The sequence below is a fragment of the Bubalus kerabau genome, chromosome 19 (assembly GCF_029407905.1).
Source record: "Bubalus kerabau isolate K-KA32 ecotype Philippines breed swamp buffalo chromosome 19, PCC_UOA_SB_1v2, whole genome shotgun sequence".
Taxonomy (NCBI): Eukaryota; Metazoa; Chordata; class Mammalia; order Artiodactyla; family Bovidae; genus Bubalus; species Bubalus kerabau.
Window position 1 is genome coordinate 23,323,886 of NC_073642.1, and position 15,641 is coordinate 23,339,526.

The 15,641-nt window shown below is 47.4% G+C and overlaps 1 protein-coding gene and 1 pseudogene across 5 annotated transcripts in view; one reads left to right on the forward strand and one right to left on the reverse strand.

Moving 5' to 3' along the window:
- The first annotated feature begins 1,957 nt into the window (after nucleotides 1-1,957).
- The window catches only part of PDE8A (phosphodiesterase 8A), a 144,063-nt gene continuing 130,379 nt past the window's right edge, over nucleotides 1,958-15,641 (forward strand). The window contains exon 1 of one of the 5 annotated variants that reach the window (XM_055555572.1): nucleotides 1,958-2,096. In XM_055555572.1, the coding sequence (XP_055411547.1) occupies nucleotides 2,085-2,096 (12 nt within the window). In that variant the 5' untranslated portion in view covers nucleotides 1,958-2,084. Of the gene's footprint in view, nucleotides 2,097-2,298; nucleotides 3,248-7,457; nucleotides 7,556-15,641 lie in introns of those variants that run through there. The other 4 variants (XM_055555574.1, XM_055555569.1, XM_055555571.1 and 1 more) reach the window with 4 other exon arrangements.
- On the reverse strand, nucleotides 13,720-13,829 carry LOC129634654 (uncharacterized; annotated as a pseudogene).

Here is a 15,641-nt window from a genome sequence, read left to right on the forward strand (position 1 = left end):
TCCCTGCAGTTGTGGGGGAGAATGGATTGGGGTGGTGGGGGAGTATGTTCTCCTGCATGCCACCACCTTCCAGGTACCCACATGGCTGGGGGTGCCTCTCCTGTAGCAGGAGTGGGGTTGTGTGTGAGCTCTCTCCACACACATCCACGTGGAGGGATTCTTCACAGGGGCTCAGGAGTCTTGGGTGAGTCAGTGAGTGGCACATGCCAGTGAGGTTTGGGTTAGTTCTGTCACTGTGACTCCTTTTGTGTCCCTTGTCACTGAGGTCTGGGGAAACTGGGTAGAGAAGTGTTCAGGGACTTTGAGGTTCAGATGATGGCCAGGGAAGGAGGACTGTGGTGGAATTGATGCTAGGCAGTTGAAGCTGAGGTGAGGGGGGAAGCTGTGACTTCCTGGAGTGTTCCAGGCTGAGTTCCAGAGTATGGATGAAAGTGAGTGGGGGGTTGCTCCTTGTGACCCCAGAAGTAGGCAAATGTCTCCCACCATTCCTGCCTTCTCCTACTTCATTCTTGGTTTTAGGTCTCTAAGTTTAGCATTCCTAAATTGCAGACCTGGAAATCAGTTAATGTGGCTATGCAACAGTTCTCTGAGAACAGAGGGTAAGTGACCAGCTCAGGACAGCACAGGGCAGCGCAGGAGGCCAGCTATGGATAAGGGGATCAGGGTCAGCTGGGGGTAAGTGTCCTCACCCGTAATTAGAGCAGGGCTCAAGGATTTCCAGAGAGAGGCCAGGACAACAATGTCCTGTATTAGAAGGTGGGCCCAGGAGGCACCCTGGAGTGCTGGAAGGAGGCAAGGTCAGTGCTGGTAGTCATCAAGGCCAAACTTCTCAGTGAGGCAGGGCAGGGAGGACAGAGGGTTTGAGACAGACTTTCAAACTCTCTGATGGTTGAAAGCATTTTCTTCACCAATTACTCTTTATTTACAAGAGTCAGGTTCTGCCCGGAAAAATTACCTTCTAAATCCAGGAGCACTGAGGCAGAAAACACTGCAGTTTTGGTAGAATTACTGGTGATAGTAAAAATCATCCCTTGTGTCTTTTAAGACATCGTCATTGAGCCGTTGGTACTTTTATAAGGCAGGGAGGGTATTATGATTATTGCTAAATGTGCTTGAACTTGATAATGTAAATCATGTGCCAGTGGCTTGGGCCAGTTAGGCTAATAAAGAGGGCCTGTAGCGGTAGCGGGTAGCGGGAAGCTGCTCCCCGGTTACCGGGCCTTTCTGCTCGGCTGCCCTCGTGGAACTGCCCGGTGCCCACCTCGGGCCCTAAAGATCCCTGCTGGAGGGGGCACGGGGGCTGTGGATCTTAGGTTCCCTGGCACCCTGAAGCCTGAGCCGCCGCAGGGTACCTGGCGCTGGAGCCCCTGCGGGAGTGCCAGCGCCTCAGCAGGGACTCCAGCCCGGAATACCCCTCCAGGTCTTCAGAGTAGCCGGGACCAAGGCGGGAGTGGGCGGCACCTCAGGGTCGTTCCAGGGCTGCGCTAGGAAAGGTGTGGACGGCGGCAGAAGAAAGGGACTAGCCGTGCAGTGCCGGGGTCTCGGCTGACCGCGAGCCGCAGGGATGGAGGGGCGGGAGTGAGGGGGGGTCCGAGGTGGGCAGCTCCAGGGTACGTGATGCACACCCAGGGGTGCCACCCTCCAGTTTATCGTGGGAGGAGACCCAGCACAGAGAGGCTAAGGGATTCGCCCAAGGTCACACAGTGAGCGGGTGGCGATGTGTGTGGGGTGCCCTTCTGCCAACGCGTCTGGCGTCATCACAGGCCTCCTCTGGTTAAGGACGAGTAGGAGGGCATCCCCAGCCTGCCACGAAATGTGGCTTCTTGTCATCCCAGCCTCCCAGTCGCCGGTGTAGGCGGGCCTAGGGCTCCAGGTCTTGGCGCGCGAGGACACTGACTGAGCCCGAGTCAGTAATACCCGTCACCGCCCGCCCCCCCGCCCTCCTGGCTCTTGAATGGCTCAGTGACAGGGCCCTGACCGAAGTCACACAGCTGCTAAGTTCCGAAGCCGGGATTCGAACCCTGCGGTATGGGTTTTAGTGGCCACAGGCCGGAGATCAAGACCACTGGCTCGGGGGTGACCACATGCGGCCATGGGTAAGTCGTTTTCCCTCCGGCAGCCTGGCCGCGCGCCCCTCCCGTCGTGGCCGCGCATGCTCCGTGGCGGGCGGAGCCGGGAGGCGGTGGCGGGCACCCCAGCTGCTTTGCATTGACGCCAGCACCCGCTGGAGGTCACCGCTGGGGGCTGGGCGCGGCGTGCTGCCGGCAAGACCCGGCCCGGAATACGGAGCTGGAGCCGCGCCGCCCGCAGCTCCTGGGCGAGCGCCGCCGTTTCAGCGCTTCTCGACGGCGCGGCCTCAGGTCCGCGTCCCTCCGTCCCTCTCGGGGTGGACGCGGCCTTGCTGTCCCGACGGGATTCTTCGGGCCCGCACCGCTCAACCGCCAGAGATCTAGTCTAGGTTTCTCCGCCACCAGCCCTCGGACCAAGGGCATTTATCCGTGGGGCGGCCGGCGGAGCGACGTGAGAGCCCGGGGCCTCTGGACGCGCCGGCCACAGCGCCTCCGGAGCCGGAGCGGGCGTAGCCGGGAGCGCACCTCCCCCGGGGGGTCGCGCCGCCTCACGGCGAGGGCGGCGTCGCTCGCGCGGCGGGGACTTGTCGGCTCTCGGGCCGGGAGAGCGCAAATCTCCTCCCCCGAAATTCCCCGGAAGCGCGGCGCGGCCGAGGCGAGCGCGGCGATGTGAGGGAAGACGGCCGGCGGCTCCCTCCTCTGGAAGGGCATGTTCGGAGGGGCGGCCGCGGTGCGCTGCCCGCCCCACCGCCCCCTCCCCGCCGCCGCAGCCGCAGCCGCCTCCGCCGCCGCCGCGCCCGCACCGCGATAAAAGGGGCGGCCGCACTTCCTGACGGGAGACCCGCGCTCGCCGCCGCCGCCCGCCCAGGCGGAGATGACACGGCGCACGCGGCGGCCCCGAGGCGCCGGGCGGGCCGTTTACTGACCGGATCGCGGCTGCCCGCCAGCGTGTCCGCGGCGCTGCCGCCAGCATGGGCTGCGCCCCGAGCATCCACATTTCCGAGAGCCGTGGGGTGTACCCCGGCGGCAAGGAGGCCGAGGACGTGCCGGGCCCCGCGGCGGCGCCGCTCCCGCCCGGCGGGCCGAGCCTCCCACCCGGCCAGAAGACGGCCGCTTCGACCCGGGCCCCCGGTTCCAGCCTCGCAGAGTCCGAGCCTCGCGGAGGCAACGGCAGCAAGGTAAAGGGGCGCCGGGCGGGCGGGCGGCTCCGGGACTGCGGTCCGCGGTGAAACTCGGGCCCCGCGGGGCGGCAGCCTTCCTGCAGGGCCGGGCGGGGCTCCGTCCTCGGCCGCGGTGCCCTCTCGCTCGGCTTTGACGGATGCCCGCGGACTGTCCTGGCTGGGGCGGCGCCGGGAGGAGGACCGACCCCGGTCCTGGGGGCCCCGCTTAGCCGAGTTGTGAGGAGGACGCTCCCTGAACCGCGGCGTCGGTTCCCGGGGCACGTCTGTCGTGCCGTCTTGGGCGAGGGACCGCCGTGAACTTGACTGAGGCGCTTGAATCCATTCCCTACCGGACAGCGGGTGCGGAGACGTCCCCCGCCCCGGATTTTCTGGCGCGACCCTGAACGTTCAGTCAGTGTGAACTTTGTTCTTCTGGTTCTCCCGGTGGAAGGGAAGGGCGGCCAGCCTGCGAAGCCAGGGTACTGGACCTGCCGCCCAGTTGTGTTTTCCCGGTTTGGGCTTTGCGCAAGCCTGCAGTTGCAGTTTTCCATTTTCTTTGGACTATTTAAAATGTAATCTGGAATATCAGCTTTGCTTCATTGCACATGTATTTGAGGTCCCCGTTTATTAGCATACATGTTCTTAAAGCCTGTGTAATTAGAAAATACTATCAGAAACGCAGTTTTTGAAGCATTCAGCAGAACGAAGTTAATTTATCAACCAGTCTTACTGGGACATTTGGTAACTTTTTAAAATTGCGTGTCTTCTCCAGCGCCTGTTGCCTTGACTGTGTTTTGCCAAAGTTTCTGGGCTTCGTCTTTGTTAAAGGTTTTCTAAAGGAAAGGTGTTTTTCCTTTTTTAAAAAAGGAAAAAAAGTTCACGAAGACAGACTGCAGATGCTTTCTGGTTCTCTGATTTGAAATTTTAGAGCTGGAATTCATGCTTTTGTTTATGTATTAATCTAGGGGGAAATATTCCTGTATGCACGGCTATATAGATTGTTGAGGCTCATCAGTCTCTTTGCTGCTGTGTTTGAAGAGTAATTTGTAGAATTGTCTTGATTTTCTTGCTTACTGCTAGATCTTCCAGTTAGAGGGTTAGAAATTGGTTCATTTTCTCTCTTAAATTTCCAGTAGTCATCATTCCTTTTCTACATGAAAGTGAAAAGTCTTTTTCAGTGTTGCATAACGTAGATGCAACACTCGTCCCCTCTCATACACTCTCTGAAAATTCAGGTTCACTCTGTTCATCCGATTTGGGAGTCCTAGAGTCATTGAAGAACCCTGTGATAGTTTTGAACTACTTACCTAAGCTGCACTTAATACCTTTGTAATGCTTGTGGGTTAAGTTATCTAATTGGCTTTTTCTTTTTTTTAAAGTGTTACACAGGTGAAGTTGAATAGCGAAGCTTTAACTGCTTTCAAGTTTTTGACCCAGATCTGATATTGGTTATCTTGCATTAAGTAATAGTAAGGTTTTAGTTAACACCAGTAGTTTTTCAAGAAGTCTTGTGCCTTATTGGCCTATTGGGGGCAGTTGTGGATGTCCTAAATTCACCCAGGTGTCTTGTAAGCATCTCCAGTGCAGCAGTTTGCTCTCTGCCACCCACATTGTCAGAACCCCTGAGTTTCTAAGAGTCTTGTCAGACCATTGTCTTGAGTGGGGACCCGGAAAAATACATTCATCATTACAGTGCTTAATCCAGTGGCATGCATATAATAGGTGCTAAATAAATGTTGAGTTTGATTTTTGTTATTAACAGAATGATGAAACTTTTTCAGTCACTGGAATTGGATTCTGTAAAACCTCTGGTGCAGGATTTAAGGTTAGTTTTTCAAGAGGAGGAGCCAAATTATAAATAACACCACAGCCACAGAATCAATAGTCCCATGCTTGTTATTCATGAACTCCAGCATGTTGATGCCACATCTCAGTTACAGATGTTTGTGATTAGGCCTGTCTAGTGAGCCACCAGGGAGCCCAGATCAAGTGATGGTGGTGGTTTAGTCGCCAGGTCGCGCCCTGTCAAGTGACAGGCAGAGGTAAATATCAGCATATTTTTAATTCACTATTTTTCCCTTTAAGGGAATGAATCTTCTGAAATTAAGATACTCAGTATGTTCTGGAAATTTAAAAACCCATGTTTAGAGAAGATAAGCTTTCAGCAATTTAGCAAAGTCAAATTATTACACAATGAACTTAAATTCCCTTATATAAACATACAAAGATCCAATTTTAGCTCATTAAAAAATAACTTCTTATTAAAATATAGTAAGTCAGCTTATTGAGTGAATTCCAGTCAGAAATTCACTGGGGAAGTTTTTGTATTTCTATACCATGTAGTAAACATCAGTTCATCAGAATGCTTGGGAGATTGATAATCAATTGCATTTTCAGATTAATTAAGCAGTGCATCCCCTGCACCTGTAGCGTATCCCACGTGTGTTCCATGAAGCAATTTGTGGACCATTAATAAGTATTAAATGAATAAAGGGTCTGTGGTCAAGTTAGGGAAATACTGGCTCAGGCTAAATTGGTCAGATTTCTTTAATACAGGATTTGTCGAAAACTTAATTTCCTAAAACACATTGTGAACCTCCAAGCCGTGTTTAGAATGTGCAACACTTCCCAAGCGTGTTTGATTATGGAGCCCATTTGTTGCGGTGTATCTTAGGCAGGCCACATGTTAAGTCGTGATTCCTAACATGAGATAACCAGTATTCAAAGTGCAAGAAATATACTGAACAGTACAACTCAATAAATATAATTTGCTTCTTAATGATTCCAAAGGTACTTCAGGATCTTGTAATACAGGAGGTTGGCTCATCTTTATGAACTCATTTAAGTATTACTAAAAATACGCTGGCTGTTTATTCATTTCAGGAGTTATAGTCTCTGTGGTTACAGATAATGAATGCTGTGTTCAGTTTGAACACTTACAGTTTTGTTTTGTTTTGAATCAGGGTGCACTTTAACTGTAACATTTAATATTTTCTTGTCAGTCTTTAGATTTACTCCGTTTTCCTTCTCCTTGGCTAGGACTCTGAGTTGCCCTTGAAAGATCTGAGTGTGGGGGCGGGAGTGTCCAAGGAGACCTTCTGCCCCCCCCCCCCCCCCCCTTTCTGGAGACACGCAGGGAACAACTAAAGGTGGGTCTGCCCTCCCCCTGTGTCACTCATCAGCCCTGTGAAGGGGCAGCCCCTCTGTTTCGTTCTGCTGTGTCCGCCCCACTGCCCGCCCCCCTCCTCTCCCTCCCCAGACAGTAGGCCTTCCACAGACATTGGTTGAATTGGAGAATTGTGTGAACTAGGCTGTTAGAAATGGAAAATCCAGCCAGTCCTAGTAAAGGAGAAATAGAAGCCAGTTTTAACTAGAGTGAAGGCTGTAGAATTTAGACTTGAGTTTTTGCAAGTGTCTGGTATTCCTCTTTCAGCGCTTTTGTACCCAGGAAATAATCCATCTTTGCTCTGGTGAGCCCAGATTTCCCCGTGAAGACTTAAGGATTAGTGCGGCCGGGTGGGCAGTACACAGAGGTGACCGGTAACAGCGCGGCCAACGCTGACCTCTGACCAGGGGTTACTGCCGTCAGCTCGCAGGCTGACTCGCCGTTTGTCCTTCTCTAGTATTTGCTGTGTCATTTTCTTTCCCTCCACCTAGTTTTCTCTAATTTTTCACCACCTTCTCCTTCTTCCCAGTCTTTTCCCCCTCCTTTTCCCCGCTAGCCCACCATCCTCCATAAAATTGGTGACATGAATCATCCTAGGCCATCAACATTTGCTGGTTTCTTAGTGTTTCCTAGCTCTGGAGTAAAATTTGTTGTCTGCTGTTAATATATAGAGTGGATTAATCCAACTCTTATATTTCCCTAAAATAAAGTGAAGTTTTCTTTTTGTGTGACCTGAGTGACCACTCTCCCCGCACCCCCCCCAAGTTAGGTCATTGACCCTTGAATTATAGATTATATAAATTACTGAAAGTTTGCCTGTAAAAGCGTAGTTGAGAAAATGGGACCCAACTTTCTGTTCCTGAAGTAAGTGACTAGAATTTTATCTTGAGCTCATGGGCTCTGAGTTCTCTAATCCCTTGTGTTCTTATGCCTTTTGGTGTATAGAATCTCATTATCTCGCTAAGCCTAGCTATAAAGATAACTGCTTTTTAAATTTTCTTGAATGCCTATTATATACATAAAATACTTTGTATTATACACTTTTTTTTTTAGTGCTTAATGTCATTACCACCATGACTGTAAAAGCGTGATGTGATGAAGGTCACAGCTCTGTCAGCTCAGACCTACCCTCGGCCGGCCTTGACCGTCTTCTTGCTGAAGTGAGTGTTCGGTCCCTTCTGGCACAAACGTTCCCTGTCAAGTGTCTTGTGATGATGGTGACCCCTTGGACTGCTTGTCTGTTTGGATTGGGTTCTTCCATAGGGGATGGTTCGGGATGTTAGGCCATGGGGTGAGGCAGTCATCTCAGAATTACCTAAAATGCCTTAAAGGACAGAGTATTTTTAAAAATTAAAAAGAAATCAGAGAACAGAGGGAGAAGTTGACTGGCACATGGGTAAGCCCTTGGGTGTGTCCACCGTTGGTGGCTCCCGCCTGGTTTCTCCGTGCACAGGGGTCAGTGGTAGGAGGCCTCGGACTCTGAGGTTCTGGAGTGCAAGCTCTTCGTCCAAGTTGCACTTGGCTTTCCTCAATGCCTCCTGTGTTGTAGGCACTTTGCTGGATGCCTTGCGGACCTTATCTCTCTTCAGCCCTCTGAGGTGGGTGGTGTCATTTCCTTTCTGCAGATAAGGTGCCAGAGGTTAGAAACTCACCCAGGGCCAAACAGTTAAGCAGGGATGCAAATCCATTGTTCCTGGTGCTTATCTCCTGGCTGGTTGCTCTGATAACCAACCACCTGTCCCAGTGTTATATCCACCATTCTCTGGCCTCCCACTCAGCTATGAGCATCGTGGGTCCACCTGGGCTTTAAGCAGGCATCCTGAATCTGTTATTAAAATTTCAAGTCTTTATTTACTGGGGAGATCCAGTCCTAGCTTAGGTTCTCATGTCTGTGGAAGTTGCAGCTGTATTTGGCCCTGTCCCAGGTAATGCCTCTAATCTCCCCTCTTAACTCTCTATAATCAGTCGGCAGGCATCCCTCGGGGCTGCTTTCTCCTCCCTTTCCTGCTCAGGCTGCAGGTAGCCTTCCTTAGTTAGGACCTCCGTAGGAGCCAGCCTGGAGGGCAACCCCTCACCCCTTCTTCTGCCCCCAGTTCCACACGTACACATCCTGTCTTGAGCCCTCGGTTGCACTTGCACTCTCCTCTGCTCTTGCCACCTCTCCTATAGCTCTCGTGGGCTCAGATTTCTCTCCCAAGCCTGCTGCTTGATGATAGGCCTCTGGAGGGCAGGGGCTATGCACTGGTTTCAGTACAGTTCCCAAAGCGTTTGGCGCACTGAGTAGGTGTTTGGATAAATACACCCGTCTCTAAGGCTGAAAGGGCTTTTATTTCTATTCCATGGATCTATCTCACCTGTTTAAATTTAACAGAAATTATTGGGGTGTGTTATGCTTTAACAAAAAGCCAAAATACCCTGAAGCCAGTGATTAACCCGCAGGGAGATCAGTAAAGCTTTTGCCTCTCATGTTGGCCGTGTCAGGGTTGAGCAAACGTGCCTGGGTCCTGTCCCTCTGCTCTGCTTCTGTTCTGCTCTATAAGATGAGTGCTGGACTATCTTGTGAGAGAGCTGTTTTGACAAGTCTTGTGCTGGAGTTTCTTTGCTACAGGCCTCATCCGCGTAGACGGAAAGGCAAGCTCAGCTTTCCCCACACTTTCTGGATGGGCTCAAAGAACACCAGGACTTCCCTGGTGGCTAAGACAGTAAAGAGTCTGCCTGCAATGCAGCAGACCCGGGTTCAGTCTCTGGGTCGGGAAGATCCCTGGAGAAGGGCATGGCAACCCACTCCAGTATTCTTGCCTGGAGAACCCCATGGACAGAGCGGGGATGGTCAGCTTTTACTCTGCGTGGGTTGAAAATTCAGGTTCAGTTAAGACGGCGCTCATTGCCCGCCGGCACGCATCTCCCTGTCGCGTCCCGCTCGTCAGTGCAGCACCGCTTCAGCCTTGTCCTTTGCTCCTGGGACGAGCGAAGGGCTGGAGGCCCATGGACAGTTTCCACATGGTCTTCACATGTTTGAGGTTTACAGCAGCTCCCAAGTGAGGTGTGTTGGAAAGAATAGAAGTGGAGGAGCCACAGGTGTGTGTTTTTAAAGCCAGCACCATGAGGTACCAGCTGTGTGATATTTAGCAAGTTCTGACCCACATTTTCTCAAGCATAAAATGAGACTAGAATACCTGGATTTTGGTGAAGATCATTTAAAATAGTCTGTGTGCATATGTTTTGTTAATTCCAAAGCACCAGTACATGTAAGGATTGATCTTTCTCTTTCAGTTACCTTTCTCAAGGACTAACTTTGCTTAAATATATTTGCTTATATTTAATTTTTTTTTTTTTTGACTGTGCCGGACAACGTGGGAGATCTTAGTTCCCCGACCAGGGGTTGAACCCAAGCCGCCTACATTGGCAGTGTGGACTGGACTGCCAGGGAAACACTCTATCTGCTTATTTTTTAAAGCAAATCCTTCCTTTTAAAAATACATTTTTATCTTTCCCCTAATATTTTATTAGTTTGAAAAATTTCAAACATACAGCAAAGTTGAAAGAATTCTCACATGTGTACCCACCACCAAGATTCTGTAGGTAACACCTGCCTTTGTTTGCTTTATCATTCTCTATCCACCCAGAAATCTGTTTGATTTTTGGAGCCATTTCCAAGTAAGTTGCATACATCAATATACTTAACTCCTAAACACTTCACTATGTATATCACCTAGAATTCAAAATTTGTCTCTTTTTTTTTGACAAATGTGTATGCTTATGTAATGCAGAATCTCTGTCAGGATACAGAATATTACTGTCACCCCAGAAAGTTCTCTGTGCTCCTTCTCCATTCCTAACCCTACCCATCAGCAACCACAGTTCTTATATTTTTTTCCATTATAAAGTATTTTTGCCTATTCTAGGCTTCATAGAGATAGAACCTTGAATGTATTCTTTTGTCTAAGGCTTCAGCGTAGTATTTTTGAGACTCATCTGTGTCACATGGGTCAGTAGGTGGCTCCTTCTTGCTGAGTTGTACTCTGTTGTGTGACTAGATCACAGTTCACGTACTCATTCTCTTGTCAGTGGATGCTAGGCCTGCATTCCATTTTCGGCTATTAAGAGTACAGCGGCTATGAATATTTTGGTATAAATTACTACGTGGGCATGTACTTTCATCTTTCTTGGGTTAATGTCAAGAAGTGGAATTGCTGGGTCATAGGATAGCTATTATCTATTATGTTTAGCTTTCTAAGAAACTGCTTGACCTTTCTTCAGGGTTCCCCAGTTTCACCTTCCCGCTAACAGTGTATAATGAAAGTTTGGTTGTTCTACATCCTTGCCCCAGTTTGGTGTTATCAGTCTTAATTTTAGCCATTCTGGTGGGTGTATAGTGATATGTCCTTGTGGTTTTGATTTTCATTTCCTTGATGGCTAATCATTTTGTGAATGTTTTCATGTGTTAATTGTTTATATAACTTCCTTTTTTGAAGTTTTCATTTTAACAGTGTATTAAAAGGAAATATAAATGTGTCATCATGGTCTCTGGGTTCTGTTGTTCAGTTGCTAAGTCACCTCCAACTCTGGCCACCCCATGGATTGTAGCCCGCCAGTCTCCTCTGTCCATAGGATTTCTTGGGCAAGAATACTAGAGTAGGTTGCCATTTCCTTCTCCAAGGGATCTAACTGTCCCAGGGATTGAACCCAATGCTTCCTGCATTGGCAGGTGGATTCTTTACCTTTGAGCCACCAGGGAAGCCCAAATGAGAAACAGTCTCCTGTTTGCGCTAAATAAGTTATGCAAAGCATTTACCGGGAAGGAAAAGGGTGATAAATTCAAGTAGGTTAAAATAAAGAACTTCTCAACAAAAGAGAGTGAAAAGGAAGGAAACCATAAACTGAAAGATGATATTTGCAACACCTAATACCAATGAAGGATTAGTATTCAGAATATATATAGAACTCCTACAATAGATAAGAAAAAGTTTAATTGAAAAATAAGCAAAGACTTGGACAAGGAGCTCATTAAAGAGGAAACCAAATGGCCAATAAATGTGTGAAAAATGTCAGCCTCATTGGAGAAATGCAAATTAAAACCACAATGAAATAATATTTTATACCCACCAAATGGGCAAATGTTTAAAAGCCTTATAGTATTTTAACTTTTTATTTTGTACTGAGGTATAGCTGATGAACAGTGTTGTGACAGTTTCGAGTGAACAGTGGCGTGACCCAGCTATACACACATGTATCCAGTCTCCCTCAGATCTCCCTCCCGTCCAGGCCGCCACTCAACGCTGAGGAGAGTTCCACGTGCTGTACAACAGGTCCTTGTTGGCTGTCCATTTCAAACCCATCGGTGTGTCTGTCCAAAACTCCCCAGTTAACCCTGCCCCCCATGCCTCCCATGCCTCCCTCCACCCCCGCAACCATAAGTTTGTTCTCCAAGTCTGGAGGTCTCTTTCTGTTTTTAAAGTTTATTTGTATCATTTCTTTTTAGATTATACATGTAAGGGATGTCATACGATATTTCTCCTTCACTGTCTGACTTATTTCGCTCAGTATGACAGTCTCTAGATCCAATCCATATTGGTGCAAATAGCATTATTCCATTTTTTTTTATTGGCTGAGTAAAACTCCATTGTATTTATGTACCACATCTTGTTTATCCATCCCTCAGTTGGTGGATGTTTAGGTTGCTTCCATGTCTTCTAAAAGCCTGACAGTATTTTTGAGGAATTCTTCAACAGTGTAAGTAAAAGTGTAAATCAGTTCAACTGCTTGGAAAACCATTGTCATTACCAAGGAGAGCTAAACATGTGACCCTGTGACCTGGCAGTTTTAACCCTAGAAATACATGTGTGCTGAGATATGGATAAGAATGTTCATAGGTGCATTGCTTTTATTGATAAGAGCAACCTTTTTGATAAAACACAAGTATCCCTCAGCAACATAATGGATGAATAAGTACTGTGCAAAAGAATGCTTTTCAGCTTTGAAAATGAATGGCTTAACATGGAACTCAATGTTATGTGCCAGCCTGGATGGCAGTGGGGATTGGGGGAGAATGGATTCATGTGTGTGGCTGAGTCCCTTTGCTGTTCACCTGAAACTATCACATTGTTAATTGGCTACACCCTAATACAAAAGAGAAAGTTCAAAGTTCAGGGAAAACAAGCAAAAAAATGAATGGCTTATAGCTTATAGCTACCGGTGTCAACATAGATCAGTCTCAAAACAATGTTGAAAGAAAACTTAGAGAAGAATTTGTAAAGTGTGACCCTTTTAAAGATTAATAGCTAAGCAGTATATTATGTAGGAATGTATGTGATATGCACATGCATATAGATATTAAAACTATAAAGAAAACCCAGAGAAATAATTACTATAAAATTCAGTTAGAGAAAGTTTATTTTACAGACTGAAATGATTGGCAGGTTGATTTGAGTGCCTCCTTCTGAAGATCTGGAGCCAAGCAGGAGGCCCTGCCCTCAGGACAGTAGTAGTCTTCCCTGGAAAGGTGGGGCCTCTGACCTGGAAGTGAGGGTGGCGCCTGAGGGGTGGAGTGGGTGTTCAGGGAACAGGCAGGATCTTGGTCTGGACCCATCATCGGTGCAGAGGGCGGAAGGCGGGAGGGGCTTGGCCTGCTCGGGGCTCGGCTCAGAAGACCCGAGGACTTGGGTGGGTAGAGAGTTGGCTGTTCCACAGGCAGTGAGGAGTTGACTGGGGGCAGGAGGGGAGGCTTGAAAGCCAGGTTGAGGCGTATGGAGTCCATCCTCTGAACCTCAGCATTTTCATTTTCAACACTGTGGTTGCAGGATGAATATATTCTATCAAGTTTTAGGAGGAAGATGCACTGACGCTGGAGGTGGGGCGTGCCTCGGGGCTGTGGTGCTGGGCCAGGCACAAGGTGTGGCCGGGCGCAGTGCAGTGCTCTGGGAAGGGAGGCAAGGCCCGCGGCCTGCTGGGGAGTGGAGTGGGTTCAGGGGGTGAGGGGTGAGGGGCGGTGCAGACGGGGTCTGTGGCTCAGGACTGATGGCCTGCCTCCCTTTGTATTGTGCTGTCCAGGTGACTGGCTGCTGTTTTTTAAAAATTGAAATATAGTTGGTTTGCACTGTTGTGTTGGTTTGCACTTTGTGTTGCTTTCCACTGTATTAGTTTCTGGGGTACAGCAAAGTGAATAAGTTTATATATATCCTTTTTCATTGTAGTTTATTACAAGTTAGTGGATATAGTTCCCTGTGCTATACAGTAATAGGACCTTGTTTATTTTAAATGTAGTAGTTTGTATCTGCTAATCCCAAACTCCTGATTTATCCCGGGATCCCGTCTTTCCCCTTTGGTAACAAGAAGTTTGTTCTCTTGGACTGTGAGTCTCAGAATTGTTTCTCTCCATGGAAATCTTCATTAAAAGGGGAAAGATTTATTTGATCTGAAGAGAAATCAGATTATACTGAGTGCAGTTTTTATCCATTATCTCATTTGATGTTCTCTAAACTCCTGTGAAGTAGAAAGGACAGTGTTGTTTTCCCTGTTGAAGACCTAAAAGAAGCAGAACTTTAAAGAGATCAAATGACTTGCCCAAGGTCGTGGTAATTTCTTTCAGCAGCAGGTTCACTGTAATAGCCCAGGGTAGAAGCCAGAGGAAAGAGAGGCTGGGGAGTTTTTAGAAAAACCTTTCTTGTCTCTTGGTTCTGGATTTATTTCATAAGTGTTTACATATATATTACCATATGTAAAATAGATAGCTAATAGGAAGTTACTCTATAACGCAGGGAGCTCAACCCAGTGCTGTGTGACATGGAGGGGTGGGAGGGAGGCTCAGGAGGGCGAGGACGTGTGTATACTTAGAGCTGACTGACAGTGTTGTATGGCAGAAACCAACACAATGTTGTAAAGCAGTTACCCTCCAATTAAAAGTGAAATAGAAAACAAAAAACCCCACAAACCAAAACAAGAAAAGTAAGCTTTTATTTTTCTCATTACAAAAGTAATATTCTTCTTAGAAAACTTGAAAAAGGACATGGATCACTTGAATTGCATAATCAGGAGATAGATAACACGTAAATTGGTGGTGTTTCCTTGCATTCATGTAGATTAATTAAAATATTTCTTTATAGTTTTATTCTTTATTTGTTCTTTATTAGTTCTAGGAAACATTTAGCTGTTATTCTTTGAATTGTTGCTCTTCCATTTCCTCACTTCCCTTCTGCAGCTTGCTCCCACGATGGGAGTTAGGCACATCTTTGTGCTGTATTTCTTTACTACTTGTACTTCCCCATTTCTGTGCTGGCATCTGTAAAGGGTTTTGAACTCTCTTAGCTCACTGAGTCATTCCTCAGGGTCTACTCAGCTATCTAGCCCATTGAGTTTTTAAATGGTGCAGTTTCTGTGTTCAAGATTTATGGTGTGTGCTTTTTATAACTGCTAATTCATGGTTTTCTTTCTTTTTTGGTTAGAGCATACTCTGTTATCTTTTTGAGTATATTAATTACATATGCTTTAAAGTCCTATTCTGAATGCTGTTTATTTAAACATTTTTTGACGTATAAATGCAGTTAGCAAAGTATATAGAATCTTAAAGAGTATGGCTTGATTGAACTGTACCCATATATGCTACATGTAATGACCACCCAGATCAGGAGGGAATATTCCAGCACTCCAGAGGACTGCCTTGTGGCTGTTGACGTTTATTTAGTATTTCTAATATTTCTAACATTTCATTAGACAATATCTCAAAATTCTTGAAGGAATTTTACAGTGAGCACTTGTATACCCCAAACTCCTGTATTTTATGGTAGCATTTTACTCTGCTTGCATATATGTTGCATCATATATGTTCTTGACTGTACTTTATCATATATGCTCATCCATCTGTTTCCATGGGTTCTACCTCTGGGGATTCAACCAATGAGGGTGTGAGAGGGGGTGATAGGGGAAATCCAGAAAGTTCCAAAAAGCAAAACTTGAATTTGCCTTGTGGTAACGATTTACATATCCTTTACATTGTGTTTCCAGCAATTTATGTAACATTTACATAGTATTAGGTAGTATAAGTAACCTAGAAGCCATTCAAAGTACAAGCATACAGAAGGCTGTACTTAGGTTGTGTGTAACTTCGGTGCCTCTCATATAAGGGACTTTTGCATCCATGGACTTGGTATCTGAGGGAGTCTTGAAAGCAGTGCCCACAGAAAGCAGGAGACAAGTGTGTGTCGGTCTCTGTCGTCTCTACCTCCTTTTCCTTTGATGCATTTTAAAGTA